Raw genomic sequence first — 14403 nt, 5'->3', positions numbered from 1 at the left:
AACCGATATATGCAGTCGTGGAATTAACACATTATTATGCCTAATTTGGACAACCAGGTATGGTGAAGATAAGGTACTTTTTAAAAAAATTAGTAAAATAAGATAAATAAATTAAAAACATTTTCTTGAATAAAAAAGAAAGTACAACAATATAAAAACAGTTACATAAAAACTAGTAATGAATGAAAATTAGTCAAATTAACTGTTAAAGGTTAGTACTATTAGTGGACCAGCAGCACGCACAATCATGTGTGCTTACGGACTGTATCCCTTGCAGACTGTATTGATATATAATGTAGGAACCAGAATATTGATAACAGAAAGAAATGGGGGGAGGGAGGTTTTTTGGGTTGGTGCACTAATTGTGAGTGTATCTTGTGTTTTTTATGTTGATTTAATTAAAAAAAACAAAAAAAACAAAAAAAACGATACCGATAATAAAAAAAACGATACCGATAATTTCCGATATTACATTTTAACGCATATATCGGCCGATAATATCGGCCATCTTTGATTTAGTGTATAAAAATTTGGCGTAAAAAAATGTAGTGAGTAAATATTCAGTGCAAAAACAGACTTAAGTGTAATAAAATTGAGTGCAAAAAAACAATCAATGTATGAAAACAAACATTTTAGAAAAAAATATTCGGAGTAAAAATTGTGTGTATATAAATTCAGTGTAAAAACATTTAGTGTAGGGATGTCCGATAATGTCTTTTTGCCGATATCCGATATTCCGATATTGTCCAACTCTTTAATTACAGATACCGATATCAACCGATATATGCAGTCGTGGAATTAACACATTATTATGCCTAATTTGGACAACCAGGTATGGTGAAGATAAGGTACTTTTTAAAAAAATTAGTAAAATAAGATAAATAAATTAAAAACATTTTCTTGAATAAAAAATAAAGTACAACAATATAAAAACAGTTACATAGAAACTAGTAATGAATGAAAATGAGTAAAATTAACTGTTAAAGGTTAGTACTATTAGTGGACCAGCAGCACGCACAATCATGTGTGCTTACGGACTGTATCCCTTGCAGACTGTATTGATATATATTGATATATAATGTAGGAAGCAGAATATTGATAACAGAAAGAAATGGGGGGAAGGAGGTTTTTTGGGTTGGTGCACTAATTGTAAGTATATCTTGTGTTTTTAATCCAACTTTTTTTTTTATTGGCATTTTCAAATACAGAAAAAAGTGCAAGTCGAAACAGTACAATTTTAAAGTCAGAAAATTCTTCACACCCTTTCCCTTAAAACCCAAATCCCCACCCTTAAAACCCAAATCCCCACCCTGTATCTTGTGTTTTTTATGTTGATTTAATTTAAAAAAAACAAAAAAACAACAAAAAAAAACAAAAAAAACGATACCGATAATAAAAAAACCGATACCGATAATTTCCGATATTACATTTTAACGCATATATCGGCCGATAATATCGGCCGTCTCTAATTTAGTGTATAAAAATTTGGCGTAAAAAAATGTAGTGAGTAAATATTCAGTGCAAAAACAGACTTAAGTGTAATAAAATTGAGTGCAAAAAAACAATCAGTGTATGAAAACAAACATTTCAGAATAAAATATTCGGAGTAAAAATTGTGTGTATATAAATTCAGTGTAAAAACATTTAGTGTAGGGATGTCCGATAATATCTTTTTGCCGATATCCGATATTCCGATATTGTCCAACTCTTTAATTACCGATACCGATATCAACCGATATATACAGTCGTGGAATTAACACATTATTATGCCTAATTTGGACAACCAGGTATGGTGAAGATAAGGTACTTTTTAAAAAAATTAGTAAAATAAGATAAATAAATTAAAAACATTTTCTTGAATAAAAAAGAAAGTACAACAATATAAAAACAGTTACATAGAAACTAGTAATGAATGAAAATGAGTAAAATTAACTGTTAAAGGTTAGTACTATTAGTGGACCAGCAGCACGCACAATCATGTGTGCTTACGGACTGTATCCCTTGCAGACTGTATTGATATATATTGATATATAATGTAGGAAGCAGAATATTGATAACAGAAAGAAATGGGGGGAGGGAGGTTTTTTGGGTTGGTGCACTAATTGTGAGTGTATCTTGTGTTTTTTATGTTGATTTAATTTAAAAAAAAAAAAAAAAAAAAAACCGATACCGATAATAAAAAAAACGATACCGATAATTTCCGATATTACATTTTAACGCATATATCGGCCGATAATATCGGCCATCTTTGATTTAGTGTATAAAAATTTGGCGTAAAAAAATGTAGTGAGTAAATATTCAGTGCAAAAACAGACTTAAGTGTAATAAAATTGAGTGCAAAAAAACAATCAGTGTATGAAAACAAACATTTCAGAATAAAATATTCGGAGTAAAAATTGTGTGTATATAAATTCAGTGTAAAAACATTTAGTGTAGGGATGTCCGATAATGTCTTTTTGCCGATATCCGATATTCCGATATTGTCCAACTCTTTAATTACCGATAGCGATATCAACCGATACCGATATCAACCGATATATGCAGTCGTGGAATTAACACATTATTATGCCTAATTTGGACAACCAGGTATGGTGAAGATAAGGTACTTTTTTTAAAAAATTAGTAAAATAAGATAAATAAATTAAAAACATTTCCTTGAATAAAAAAGAAAGTACAACAATATAAAAACAGTTACATAGAAACTAATAATGAATGAAAATGAGTAAAATTAACTGTTAAAGGTTAGTACTATTAGTGGAGCAGCAGCACGCACAATCATGTGTGCTTACGGACTGTATCCCTTGCAGACTGTATTGATATATATTGATATATAATGTAGGAAGCAGAATATTAATAACAGAAAGAAATGGGGGGAGGGAGGTTTTTTGGGTTGGTGCACTAATTGTGAGTGTATCTTGTGTTTTTTATGTTGATTTAATTTAAAAAAAACAAAAAAACGATACCGATAATAAAAAAACCGATACCGATAATTTCCCATATTACATTTTAACGCATATATCGGCCGATAATATCGGCCATCTCTAATTTAGTGTATAAAAATTTGGCGTAAAAAAATGTAGTGAGTAAATATTCAGTGCAAAAACAGACTTAAGTGTACAGAAATTGAGTGTAAAAATGAATCAGTGTATGAAAACAAACATTTCAGTATAAAATATTTGGAGTAAAAATTGTGTGTATATAAATTCAGTGTAAAAACATTTAGTGTAGGGATGTCCAATAATGGCTTTTTGCCGATATCCGATATTCCGATATTGTCCAACTCTTAAATTACCGATACCGATATCAACCGATACCGATATCAACCGATATATGCAGTCGTGGAATTAACACATTATTATGCCTAATTTGGACAACCAGGTATGGTGAAGATAAGGTACTTTTTTTTAAAAATTAGTAAAATAACATTTTAAAAACATTTTCTTGAATAAAAAAGAAAGTACAACAATATAAAAACAGTTACATAGAAACTAGTAATGAATGAAAATGAGTAAAATTAACTGTTAAAGGTTAGTACTATTAGTGGACCAGCAGCACGCACAATCATGTGTGCTTACGGACTGTATCCCTTGCAGACTGTATTGATATATAATGTAGGAACCAGAATATTGATAACAGAAAGAAATGGGGGGAGGGAGGTTTTTTGGGTTGGTGCACTAATTGTGAGTGTATCTTGTGTTTTTTATGTTGATTTAATTTAAAAAAACAAAAAAAAACAAAAAAAACAAAAAAAAACAAAAAAAACGATATCGATAATAAAAAACCGATACCGATAAATTCCGATATTACATTTTAACGCATATATCGGCCGATAATATCGGCCATCTCTAATTTAGTGTATAAAAATTAGGCGTAAAAAAATGTAGTGAGTAAATATTCAGTGCAAAAACAGACTTAAGTGTAATAAAATTGAGTGCAAAAAAACAATCAGTGTATGAAAACAAACATTTCAGAATAAAATATTCGGATTTAATTAAAAAAAAAAAAAAAAAAAAAAAAAAAACGATACCGATAATAAAAAAAACGATACCGATAAATTCCGATATTACATTTTAACGCATATATCGGCCGATAATATCGGCCATCTCTAATTTAGTGTATAAAAATTTGGCGTAAAAAAATGTAGTGAGTAAATATTCAGTGCAAAAACAGACTTAAGTGTAATAAAATTGAGTGCAAAAAAACAATCAGTGTATGAAAACAAACATTTCAGAATAAAATATTCGGATTTAATTAAAAAAAAAAAAAAACGATACCGATAATAAAAAAAACGATACCGATAATTTCCGATATTACATTTTAACGCATATATCGGCCGATAATATCGGCCATTTCTAATTTAGTGTATAAAAATTTGGCGTAAAAAAATGTAGTGAGTAAATATTCAGTGCAAAAACAGACTTAAGTGTACAGAAATTGAGTGTAAAAATGAATCAGTGTATAAAAACAAACATTTCAGTATAAAATATTTGGAGTAAAAATTGCGTGTAAAAAGATTGAGTGTGTAAAAAATGAGCGTATAAAATTCAATAAGCGCTTCAGTCTTAATTGAACCAAAGTGAGTCCTTTTTTTCTGCACTGAAATGTCAAAGGCAGTATTTGAAGAAAGTGAAGAGGTAGAAAATGGATGGATGGATGGATGGATGGATGGATGGAAGTCCCGCCCCCTAGAACCCCAAAGGTAATGTGTCTCACCTGTCTTCCCAGCGCGGCTCCTTGGATGTTCTCCTGCTGCTGCTGGGCGATGGTGACCCCCAGGACCAGGGTGTGGACCCCGCAGGTGACGCTGGCCATGAGCACGATGGGCGTCAGCCTCAGCGGCAGCGTGAGGAAGAAGGAGAAGCTGAAGAAGGCCTGCCAGCCCACCGTGTCGCTGGCCTGGTGGGAGCGGGCGTAGTTCAGACCCAGGTGGCAGAAGATCTGGGCGGCTATGAGCACCCACAGGGCGTAGGGCACCACCCGCCTGGAGATGCGCTCCGGCAGCAGCCCGAAGCGGCACAGCAGGTAGAGCACCACGTCGGCCAGCAGTCCCAGCGAGGCCACCAGGACGGAGGCCAGCTTGTCGCTGGTGTAGACCACGGCGCACATGACGATGACGAAGCTGTCGAAGAGCGCGGCGAACACCACCAGCACCAGCAAGGTCTCGTGTCTCTGCCGGCGGAAGTAGGTCTGGTACAGGTTCTCCAGGGACTCCGGAGCGAAGGTGAGCCGCATGAAGCGGGGCAGGCAGAGGCAGCATCCCGAGCTCCGCACCGTCACCTCATGCGTCCTCCCCACCGCCTGCCCGGGGTCGGAGGGCAGCGTCACCGAGCAGTCCGCCGAGTACTCGGCCGAGCACTCCGGCTCGGAGAAGGCTCGGTTCCGAGGCATGCTCTCGGTCGGTGTGGTCACACGGGGCGCCGGTCGGATCCGGCGCGCGTCACGGGCTGCGTGTGCTCCGAGGTGGACTGGCTGACTTTGACCGAGTGGCCCCGCCTCTCCAGCCACATGACCCAGAGTGTGGCCTCAGCGAGGTGACGGCTGCTTTCCACAGCGCCGCGCCATGGTGACGGTCTGAGTGGGCACGCTCCACCACTTGAGCGCGGCTGGACGGACCGCCTCCACTGTCTCCATGGTCCTGGGAGGAGCTCACCACCTAGCACACCTCTCGTCCCCTGCCGTCTAAAAAAAAGCCGCCATTAAACGTTACAGTGAGCATACCGTGCAAAATAAACCTAGCAAAATAAGTCAAGTCTAAGTTGGGGCCATAATGAGCCCAAACGCTAGCATAAATCCTCTGAATGCTAACGTTAGCATGAGGACATAGGACACGTTATAAAACTAGCATAAATCCTCTGAATGCTAACGTTAGCATGAGGACATAGGACACGTTATAAAACTAGCATAAATCCTCTGAATGCTAACGTTAGCATGAGGACATAGGACACGTTATAAAACTAGCATAAATCCTCTGAATGCTAACTTTAGCATGAGGACATAGGACACGTTATAAAACTAGCATAAATCCTCTGAATGCTAACGTTAACATGAGGACATAGGACACGTTATAAAACTAGCATAAATCCTCTGAATGCTAACTTTAGCATGAGGACATAGGACACGTTATAAAACTAGCATAAATCCTCTGAATGCTAACGTTAGCATGAGGACATAGGACACGTTATAAAACAAGTCATGATTTTCAGGTTCAAACAAACACAACTTGCTAACATGCTAACATAAAAGGTTAGCATGCTAACATAGGAAGAGGTTTTTAGGTTCAAACGAAAACACTAGGCTAAAATGTTAGCATAGTTACATTAGCGTCAAGTATCGAAAGCCATATTTTTATTATTGTTGTGATTTCCATCCATCCATTTTTCTACCGCTTGTCCCTTTGGGGGTTGCGGGGGGTGCTGGGGCCTATCTCAGCTGCATTCGGGCAGAAGGTGGGGTACACCCTGGACAAGTCGCCACCTCATCACAGGGCTAACACAGATAGACAGACAATTTGTACTATTATAATACTATGATTATTATTGTTATTATTTTTATCATAATTATATTAGCAGTAGTATTATTATAGTATTATTTATATTGTTATTATTAACATCAATGTTATATTATTATTATTTGTTACTTTATTTATTGTTATTACTATTAATAATATTATTATTATATTATTATGACTATCATTACGTTTACTTGTATTATTGTTGTTATTATTATTATTAGTGTTATATTGTTAATATTCGTTATTATTATTATTACTATTATTATGATTAATATTGTTATTATTATTTTTATCGTAATTATATTAGTAGTAGTTGTATTATTTATTTACTATTGTTATTAATATTGTTATTATTACTAACATCAATGTTGTATTATTATTATTTGTTACTTTCTTTATTGTTATTAATATTAATAATATTATTATTTTATTATGACTATCATTACGTTTACTTGTATTATTGTTGTTGTTATTAATATTATTGTTATATTATTATTATCCATTATTTTATTATTGTTATTATTATTTTTATCGTAATTATATTAGTAGCAGTTGTATTATTTATTTACTATTATTATTACTGTTATTATTAATATTATTATTATTAACATCAATGTTATATAATTATTATTTGTTACTTTCTTTATTGTTATTACTATTAATAGTATTAATATTGTTGTTATTGTTCTTGCTAATATTACTGTTATTACTATTATTAATGATGTGAATATTATTGTTATTTATCACCATTAATAGTAGAGGCGGTATAGCTCGGTTGGTAGAGTGGCCGTGCCAGCAACTTGAGGGTTCCAGGTTCGATCCCCGCTTCCACCATCCTAGTCACTGCCGTTGTGTCCTTGGGCAAGACACTTCACCCACCTGCTCCCAGTGCCCACCCACACTGCTTTAAATGGAACTTAGATATTGGCTTTCACTGTGTAAAGCGCTTTGAGTCACTAGAGAAAAAGCGCTATATAAATATAATTCACTTCACTTATTATTGCTGTTACTAGTATTATTAATAGTTTTCTTGTCGTTATTATTATTACTATTATTATGACTAGGGATGATGTTCGAAACCGGTTCTCCCGGTTGTTCGATGAGAAAAGAACCGATTCAATGGACTCGAATCCCTTTTTGAGAACCGGTTCCCGTTATCAAGGCCACTATAGTAAAGAAAAAGAGTTGGTTCCTTTATTCGAATCCCTGGGAACGAATCCTGTCCCACAGGAAATGCCCTGTGGGACATCACAGGAAATGACGTAGCTCAGTCATTCGGCGGCAGATACATAAAGCAGCAACAACAATGGACCGGGAAAAAACGCCTGAAGGCATGGCTTCATTTTACAAAAAAATACGAGGAGGAAACGGCTATCTGCAATTATTGCCAGGCTTGGCTCTCATGTAAGGGGGGGGGGGGGAGTACAACAAGAAACATGTTCAGGCTGCACATAACCTGAACGTTGGAGAACCGTGGCGTGAGTAACTAACGTTAACTGTTGCCGGTTAATTCCCATATTTGCTCACTTGTAGCCTTTAGGCTAAAATAAGGTTAGCTCTTATGTCAACCGGGACTGCAGTAATGTTAGCTAGACTAACGTTACCTAAGCATAGTCAGTGGCTAACGTTAGCCTTTTTGTATGTGTCTGATAGCATTAACGCTATCTTGTAGCCTACACCACTCCAGAGTTTGCAGGTCTGTCTAATAAACTAGTGCTTTCTTTCTTTCTTTAGTTTATTTGGTACATGAACACACTTACATTAATTAATTCAGTCATTATTAATATACTGAGATGAAGAATACCGTATTTCCTTGAATAGCCGCCGGGGCGCCAATTAATTTAAAACCTCTTCTCACTCCTGCGCTTACCAAAAGCATGCGGGATGGGCAAGCATGCGCTAATTATTTTAAAACCTCTTCTCACTCTGGCGCTTACCTTATCATGAAAAGCACATTTAATAAAAAAACGTTATTATGGTCTTACCTTTACTTATAAATTATGTCCATGTGCACCTGCTTCTGATCAAAGGCAGTCTTCCTTATCTTTCTTCAGTTTTAAAAGTCTCTGGAGATATTCCTTTAATTATTACCTTCTGCTTCGATTGAAAGTCCAGTTTAGAAAACTGTTTTATTTTAGATATGTAATCCTCCATGGTAAAAGTGTAAGCAAACAATCGCTACTCACGCTTGCTGCTTGTTGTCTTCTTCTGCAGCACCGGTCTTCTGCAGTACTGGTAGTCACAAGAAGGATCACTAGCACCCTCTACCACCAAGAGGCGGGAGTCATTTAATGACTCATATTTGACCCGGCGGAAGTGCCAAGCATGCGCTAATTATTTTGGGAAACGAGTTTGACCCGGCTGTAATTCTAGGCAGGCGAATACCATATTCCCGGCGCCAATTCAAGGAAATACGGTATCTTATATTCAATAAGGTTGAAAGTATTTCTCATAATTCTTCTTTGTACTTTGTAAGCACTATTCGTTTGAACAACCTCTTAAAGTGGATCCTATCAGTACAATGTTGAACTTCATTACTTCATCTATTCCAGGGGTCACCAACCTTTTTGAAAGCAAGAGCTACTTCTTGGGTACTGATTGATGCGAAGGGCTCCCAGTTTGATACACACTTAAATAAATTGCCAGAAATAGCCAATTTGCTCAATCTACCTTTAACTCTATGTTATTATCAATAATGAATGATATTTACACTTAATTGAACGGTTTAGAAGATGACAAAACACGAAAAAAAATGACAATTAAATTTTGAAACATAGTTTATCTTCAATTTCGACTCTTTAAAATTCAAAATTCAACCGAAAAAAAAGAAGAGAAAAACTAGCTAATTCGAATCTTTTTGAAAAAAAATTTAAATTTTTTTTATGGAACATCATTAGTAATTTTTCCTGATTAAGATTAATTTTAGGAATTTTGATGACATATTTTAAATAGGTTAAAATCCAATTTACACTTTGTTAGAATATATAACAAATTGGACCAAGCTATATTTCTAACAAAGACAAATCATTATTTCTTCTAGATTTTCCAGAACAACATTTTTTTAAGAAATTCAAAAGACTTTGAAATAAGATTTAAATTTGATTCTACAGATTTTCTAGATTTGCCAGAATAATTTTTTTGGAATTTTAATCATAATAAGTTTGAAGAAATATTTCACAAATATTCTTTGTCGAAAAAACAGAAGCTAAAATGAAGAATTAAATTAAAATGTATTTATTATTCTTTACAATAAAAAAAAAAATTTTACTTGAATATTGATTAAAATTGTCAGGAAAGAAGAGGAAGGAATTTAAAAGGTAAAAAGGTATATCTGTTTAAAAATCCTAAAATCATTTTTAAGGTTGTATTTTTTCTCTAAAATTGTCTTTCTGAAAGTTATAGGAAGCAAAGTAAAAAAATTAATGAATTTATTTAAACAAGTGAAGACCAAGTCTTTAAAATATTTTCTTGGATTTTCAAATTCTATTTGAGTTTTGTCTCTCTTAGAATTAAAAATGTCGGGCAAAGCGAGACCAGCTTGCTAGTAAATAAATAACATTTAAAAAATAGAGGCAGCTCACTGGTAAGTGCTGCTATTTGAGCTATTTTTAGAACAGGCCAGCGGGCTACTCATCTGGTCCTTACGGGCTACCTGGTGCCCGCGGGCACCGCGTTGGTGACCCCTGATCTATTCCATCATTTAATTCCACATACTAATGCTAAAGACTTAATAACAGACACCCTAGTCTTCACATTCAGCTAATTTCCCGCCTAATTCTATGTCGTGTCTGTCCCTCATTTTCCCTCCAGGACAAGGACGTGCAGTCATTCCTGGAGGAGGCCACACTGATGGACCCCAGAAGGTTTAGATACAGACTGGAGGAGGATGTCGTCAAACCTATCTGTGTGTCCAAGCTAGTTCCACGCCAAGCGAACGTGTTTTTTTCCACCGTTGGCGACACGATTAGCGAAGAGCGGGTCAGACTTGATCCTGAAAAAGCAGACATGCTAATTTTTTGGACGAAGAATTGTTGATTGATGACTGTGGCGTTCTTAGTGTCATAGTGTGTGTAGTTAGTATGTTCCAATAGCAGCAGAAGTGCACTTTTTGGAGAGCTGTATTACTTTCAGTTTTGTGCCCAAGGGACTGATTTTATTTAACACTATATTATTATTTATACACCTATAGTGATCACAGAGACAGCTTGTTTTTGTGTTACTGTACACTACCGTTCAAAAGTTTGGGGTCACATTGAAATGTCCTTATTTTTGAAGGAAAAGCACTGTACTTTTCAATGAAGATAACTTTAAACTAGTCTTAACTTTAAAGAAATACACTCTATACATTGCTAATGTGGTAAATGACTATTCTAGCTGCAAATGTCTGGTTTTTGGTGCAATATCTACATAGGTGTATAGATGCCCATTTCCAGCAACTATCACTCCAGTGTTCTAATTAGAGATGTCCGATAATATCGGTCTGCCGATATTATCGGCCGATAAATGCGTTAAAATGTAATATCGGAAATTATCGGTATCGTTTTTTTTATTATCAGTATCGGTTTGTTTTTTTTGTTTTTTGTTTTTTATTTTTTTATTAAATCCACATAAGAAACACAAGATACACTTACAATTAGTGCACCAACCCAAAAAACCTCCCTCCCCCATTCACACTCATTCACACAAAAGGGTTGTTTCTTTCTGTTATTAATATTCTGCTTCCTACATTATATATCAATATATATCAATACAGTCTGCAAGGGATACAGTCCGTAAGCACACATGATTGTGCGTGCTGCTGGTCCACTAATAATACTAACCTTTAACAGTTAATTTTACAAATTTTCATTAATTACTAGTTTCTATGTAACTGTTTTTGTATTGTTTTACTTTCTTTTTTATTCAAGAAAATGTTTCTAATTTATTTATCTTATTTTATTTGATTCATTTTTTTAAAAAGTACCTTATCTTCACCATACCTGGTTGTCCAAATTAGGCATAATAATGTGTTAATTCCACGACTGTATATATCGGTTGATATCGGTATCGGTTGATATCGGTATCGGTAATTAAAGAGTTGGACAATATCGGCATATCGGATATCGGCAAAAAGCCATTATCGGACATCCCTAGTTCTAATGGTACAATGTGTTTGCTCATTGGCTCAGAAGGCTAATTGATGATTAGAAAACCCTTGTGCAATCATGTTCACACATCTGAAAACAGTTTAGCTCGTTACAGAATCTACAAAACTGACCTTCCTCTGAGCAGATGGAGTTTCTGGAGCATCACATTTGCGGGGTCAATTAAACGCTCAAAATGGCCAGAAAAAGAGAACTTTCGTCGGAAACTCGACAGTCTATTCTTGTTCTTAGAAATGAAGGCTATTCCACTAAATTGTTTGGGTGACCCCAAACTTTTGAACGGTAGTGTATATATTTGTTTTTCTGAAAAATCCCACTTAATATACTTTGGGTAACAACAGTCAATATTTATTTGTTTTTTTAATTTTTTTCTTATAAAATAAAAGTGAGCTTTTGTTAAACCAAATATTGTGTGTTTTTTTTCCATATACAACAACCTATCTGGATGATTAGAAAACCCTTGTGCAATCATGTTCACACATCTGAAAACAGTTTAGCTCGTTACAGAAGCTACAAAACTGACCTTCCTTTGAGCAGATGGAGTTTCTGGAGCATCACATTTGCGGGGTCAATTAAACGCTCAAAATGGCCAGAAAAAGAGAACTTTCATCGGAAACTCTATTCTTGTTCTTAGAAATGAAGGCTATTCCACTAAATTGTTTGGGTGACCCCAAACTTTTGAACGGTAGTGTATATATTTGTTTTTCTGAAAAATCCCACTTAATATACTTTGGGTAACAACAGTCAATATTTATTTATTTGATTTTATTTTTTTAGGGGGTAACAACAGTCAATATTTATTTGTTTTTTTAATTTTTTTCTTATAAAATAAGAGTGAGCTTTTGTTAAACCAAATATTGTGTGTTTTTTTTCCATATACAACAACCTATCTGGATGATTAGAAAACCCTTGTGCAATCATGTTCACACATCCGAAAACAGTTTAGCTCGTTACAGAAGCTACAAAACTGACCTTCCTTTGAGCAGATGGAGTTTCTGGAGCATCACATTTGCGGGGTCAATTAAACGCTCAAAATGGCCAGAAAAAGAGAACTTTCATCGGAAACTCGACAGTCTATTCTTGTTCTTAGAAATGAAGGCTATTCCACTAAATTGTTTGGGTGACCCCAAACTTTTGAACGGTAGTGTATATATTTGTTTTTCTGAAAAATCCCACTTAATATACTTTGGGTAACAACAGTCAATATTTATTTATTTGATTTTATTTTTTTAGGGGGTAACAACAGTCAATATTTATTTGTTTTTTAAAATTTTTTCTTATAAAATAAAAGTGAGCATATGTTAAACCAAATATTGTGTGTTTTTTTCCATATACAACAACCTATCTGGATGATTAGAAAACCCTTGTGCAATCATGTTCACACATCTGAAAACAGTTTAGCTCGTTACAGAAGCTACAAAACTGACCTTCCTCTGAGCAGATGGAGTTTCTGGAGCATCACATTTGCGGGGTCAATTAAACGCTCAAAATGGCCAGAAAAAGAGAACTTTCATCGGAAACTCGACAGTCTATTCTTGTTCTTAGAAATGAAGGCTATTCCACTAAATTGTTTGGGTGACCCCAAACTTTTGAACGGTAGTGTATATATTTGTTTTTATGAAAAATCCCACTTAATATACTTTGGGTAACAACAGTCAATATTTATTTATTTGATTTTATTTTTTTAGGGGGTAACAACAGTCAATATTTATTTATTTATTTTTTTTTTTTTCTTATAAAATAAAAGTGAGCTTTTGTTAAACCAAATATTGTGTGTTTTTTTCCATATACAACAACCTATCTGGATGATTAGAAAACCCTTGTGCAATCATGTTCACACATCTGAAAACAATTTAGCTCGTTACAGAAGCTACAAAACTGACCTTCCTCTGAGCAGATGGAGTTTCTGGAGCATCACATTTGCGGGGTCAATTAAACGCTCAAAATGGCCAGAAAAAGAGAACTTTCATCGGAAACTCGACAGTCTATTCTTGTTCTTAGAAATGAAGGCTATTCCACAAAATTGTTTGGGTGACCCCAAACTTTTGAACGGTAGTGTATATATTTGTTTTTCTGAAAAATCCCACTTAATATACTTTGGGTAACAACAGTCAATATTTATTTCTTTGATTTTATTTTTTTAGGGGGTAACAACAGTCAATATTTATTTGTTTTTTAAATTTTTTTCTTATAAAATAAAAGTGAGCTTTTGTTAAACCAAATATTGTGTTTTTTTTTCCATATACAACAACCTATCTGGATGATTAGAAAACCCTTGTGCAATCATGTTCACACATCTGAAAACACTTTAGCTCGTTACAGAAGCTACAAAACTGACCTTCCTCTGAGCAGATGGAGTTTCTGGAGCATCACATTTGCGGGGTCAATTAAACGCTCAAAATGGCCAGAAAAAGAGAACTTTCATCGGAAACTCTATTCTTGTTCTTAGAAATGAAGGCTATTCCACAAAATTGTTTGGGTGACCCCAAACTTTTGAACGGTAGTGTATATATTTGTTTTTCTGAAAAATCCCACTTAATATACTTTGGGTAACAACAGTCAGTATTTATTTATTTGATTTTATTTTTTTAGGGGGTAACAACAGTCAATATTTATTTGTTTTTTTAATTTTTTTCTTATAAAATAAAAGTGAGCTTTTGTTAAACCAAATATTGTGTGTTTTTTTCCATACACAACAACCTATCTGGATGATTAGAAAACCCTTGTGCAATCATGTTCACACATCTG

The 14403-nt window shown here is 34.6% G+C and overlaps 1 protein-coding gene across 3 annotated transcripts in view; it reads right to left on the bottom strand.

The window, feature by feature from the left end:
* LOC133659685 (adenylate cyclase type 3-like) overlaps positions 1-14403 on the bottom strand; it is a 106817-nt gene that overhangs the window by 90980 nt on the left and 1434 nt on the right. For all 3 annotated transcript variants that reach the window (XM_062062272.1, XM_062062274.1, XM_062062273.1), the window contains exon 2: positions 4714-5679. In XM_062062272.1, coding sequence (XP_061918256.1) covers positions 4714-5388 — 675 coding nt within the window. In that variant the 5' untranslated portion in view covers positions 5389-5679. The remainder of the gene's footprint in view (positions 1-4713; positions 5680-14403) is intronic.

The sequence above is a fragment of the Entelurus aequoreus genome, linkage group LG11 (assembly GCF_033978785.1).
Source record: "Entelurus aequoreus isolate RoL-2023_Sb linkage group LG11, RoL_Eaeq_v1.1, whole genome shotgun sequence".
NCBI lineage: Eukaryota > Metazoa > Chordata > Actinopteri > Syngnathiformes > Syngnathidae > Entelurus > Entelurus aequoreus.
Note: the sequence above shows the minus strand (reverse complement) of the source record. Positions and strands in the feature narration are given on the sequence as shown.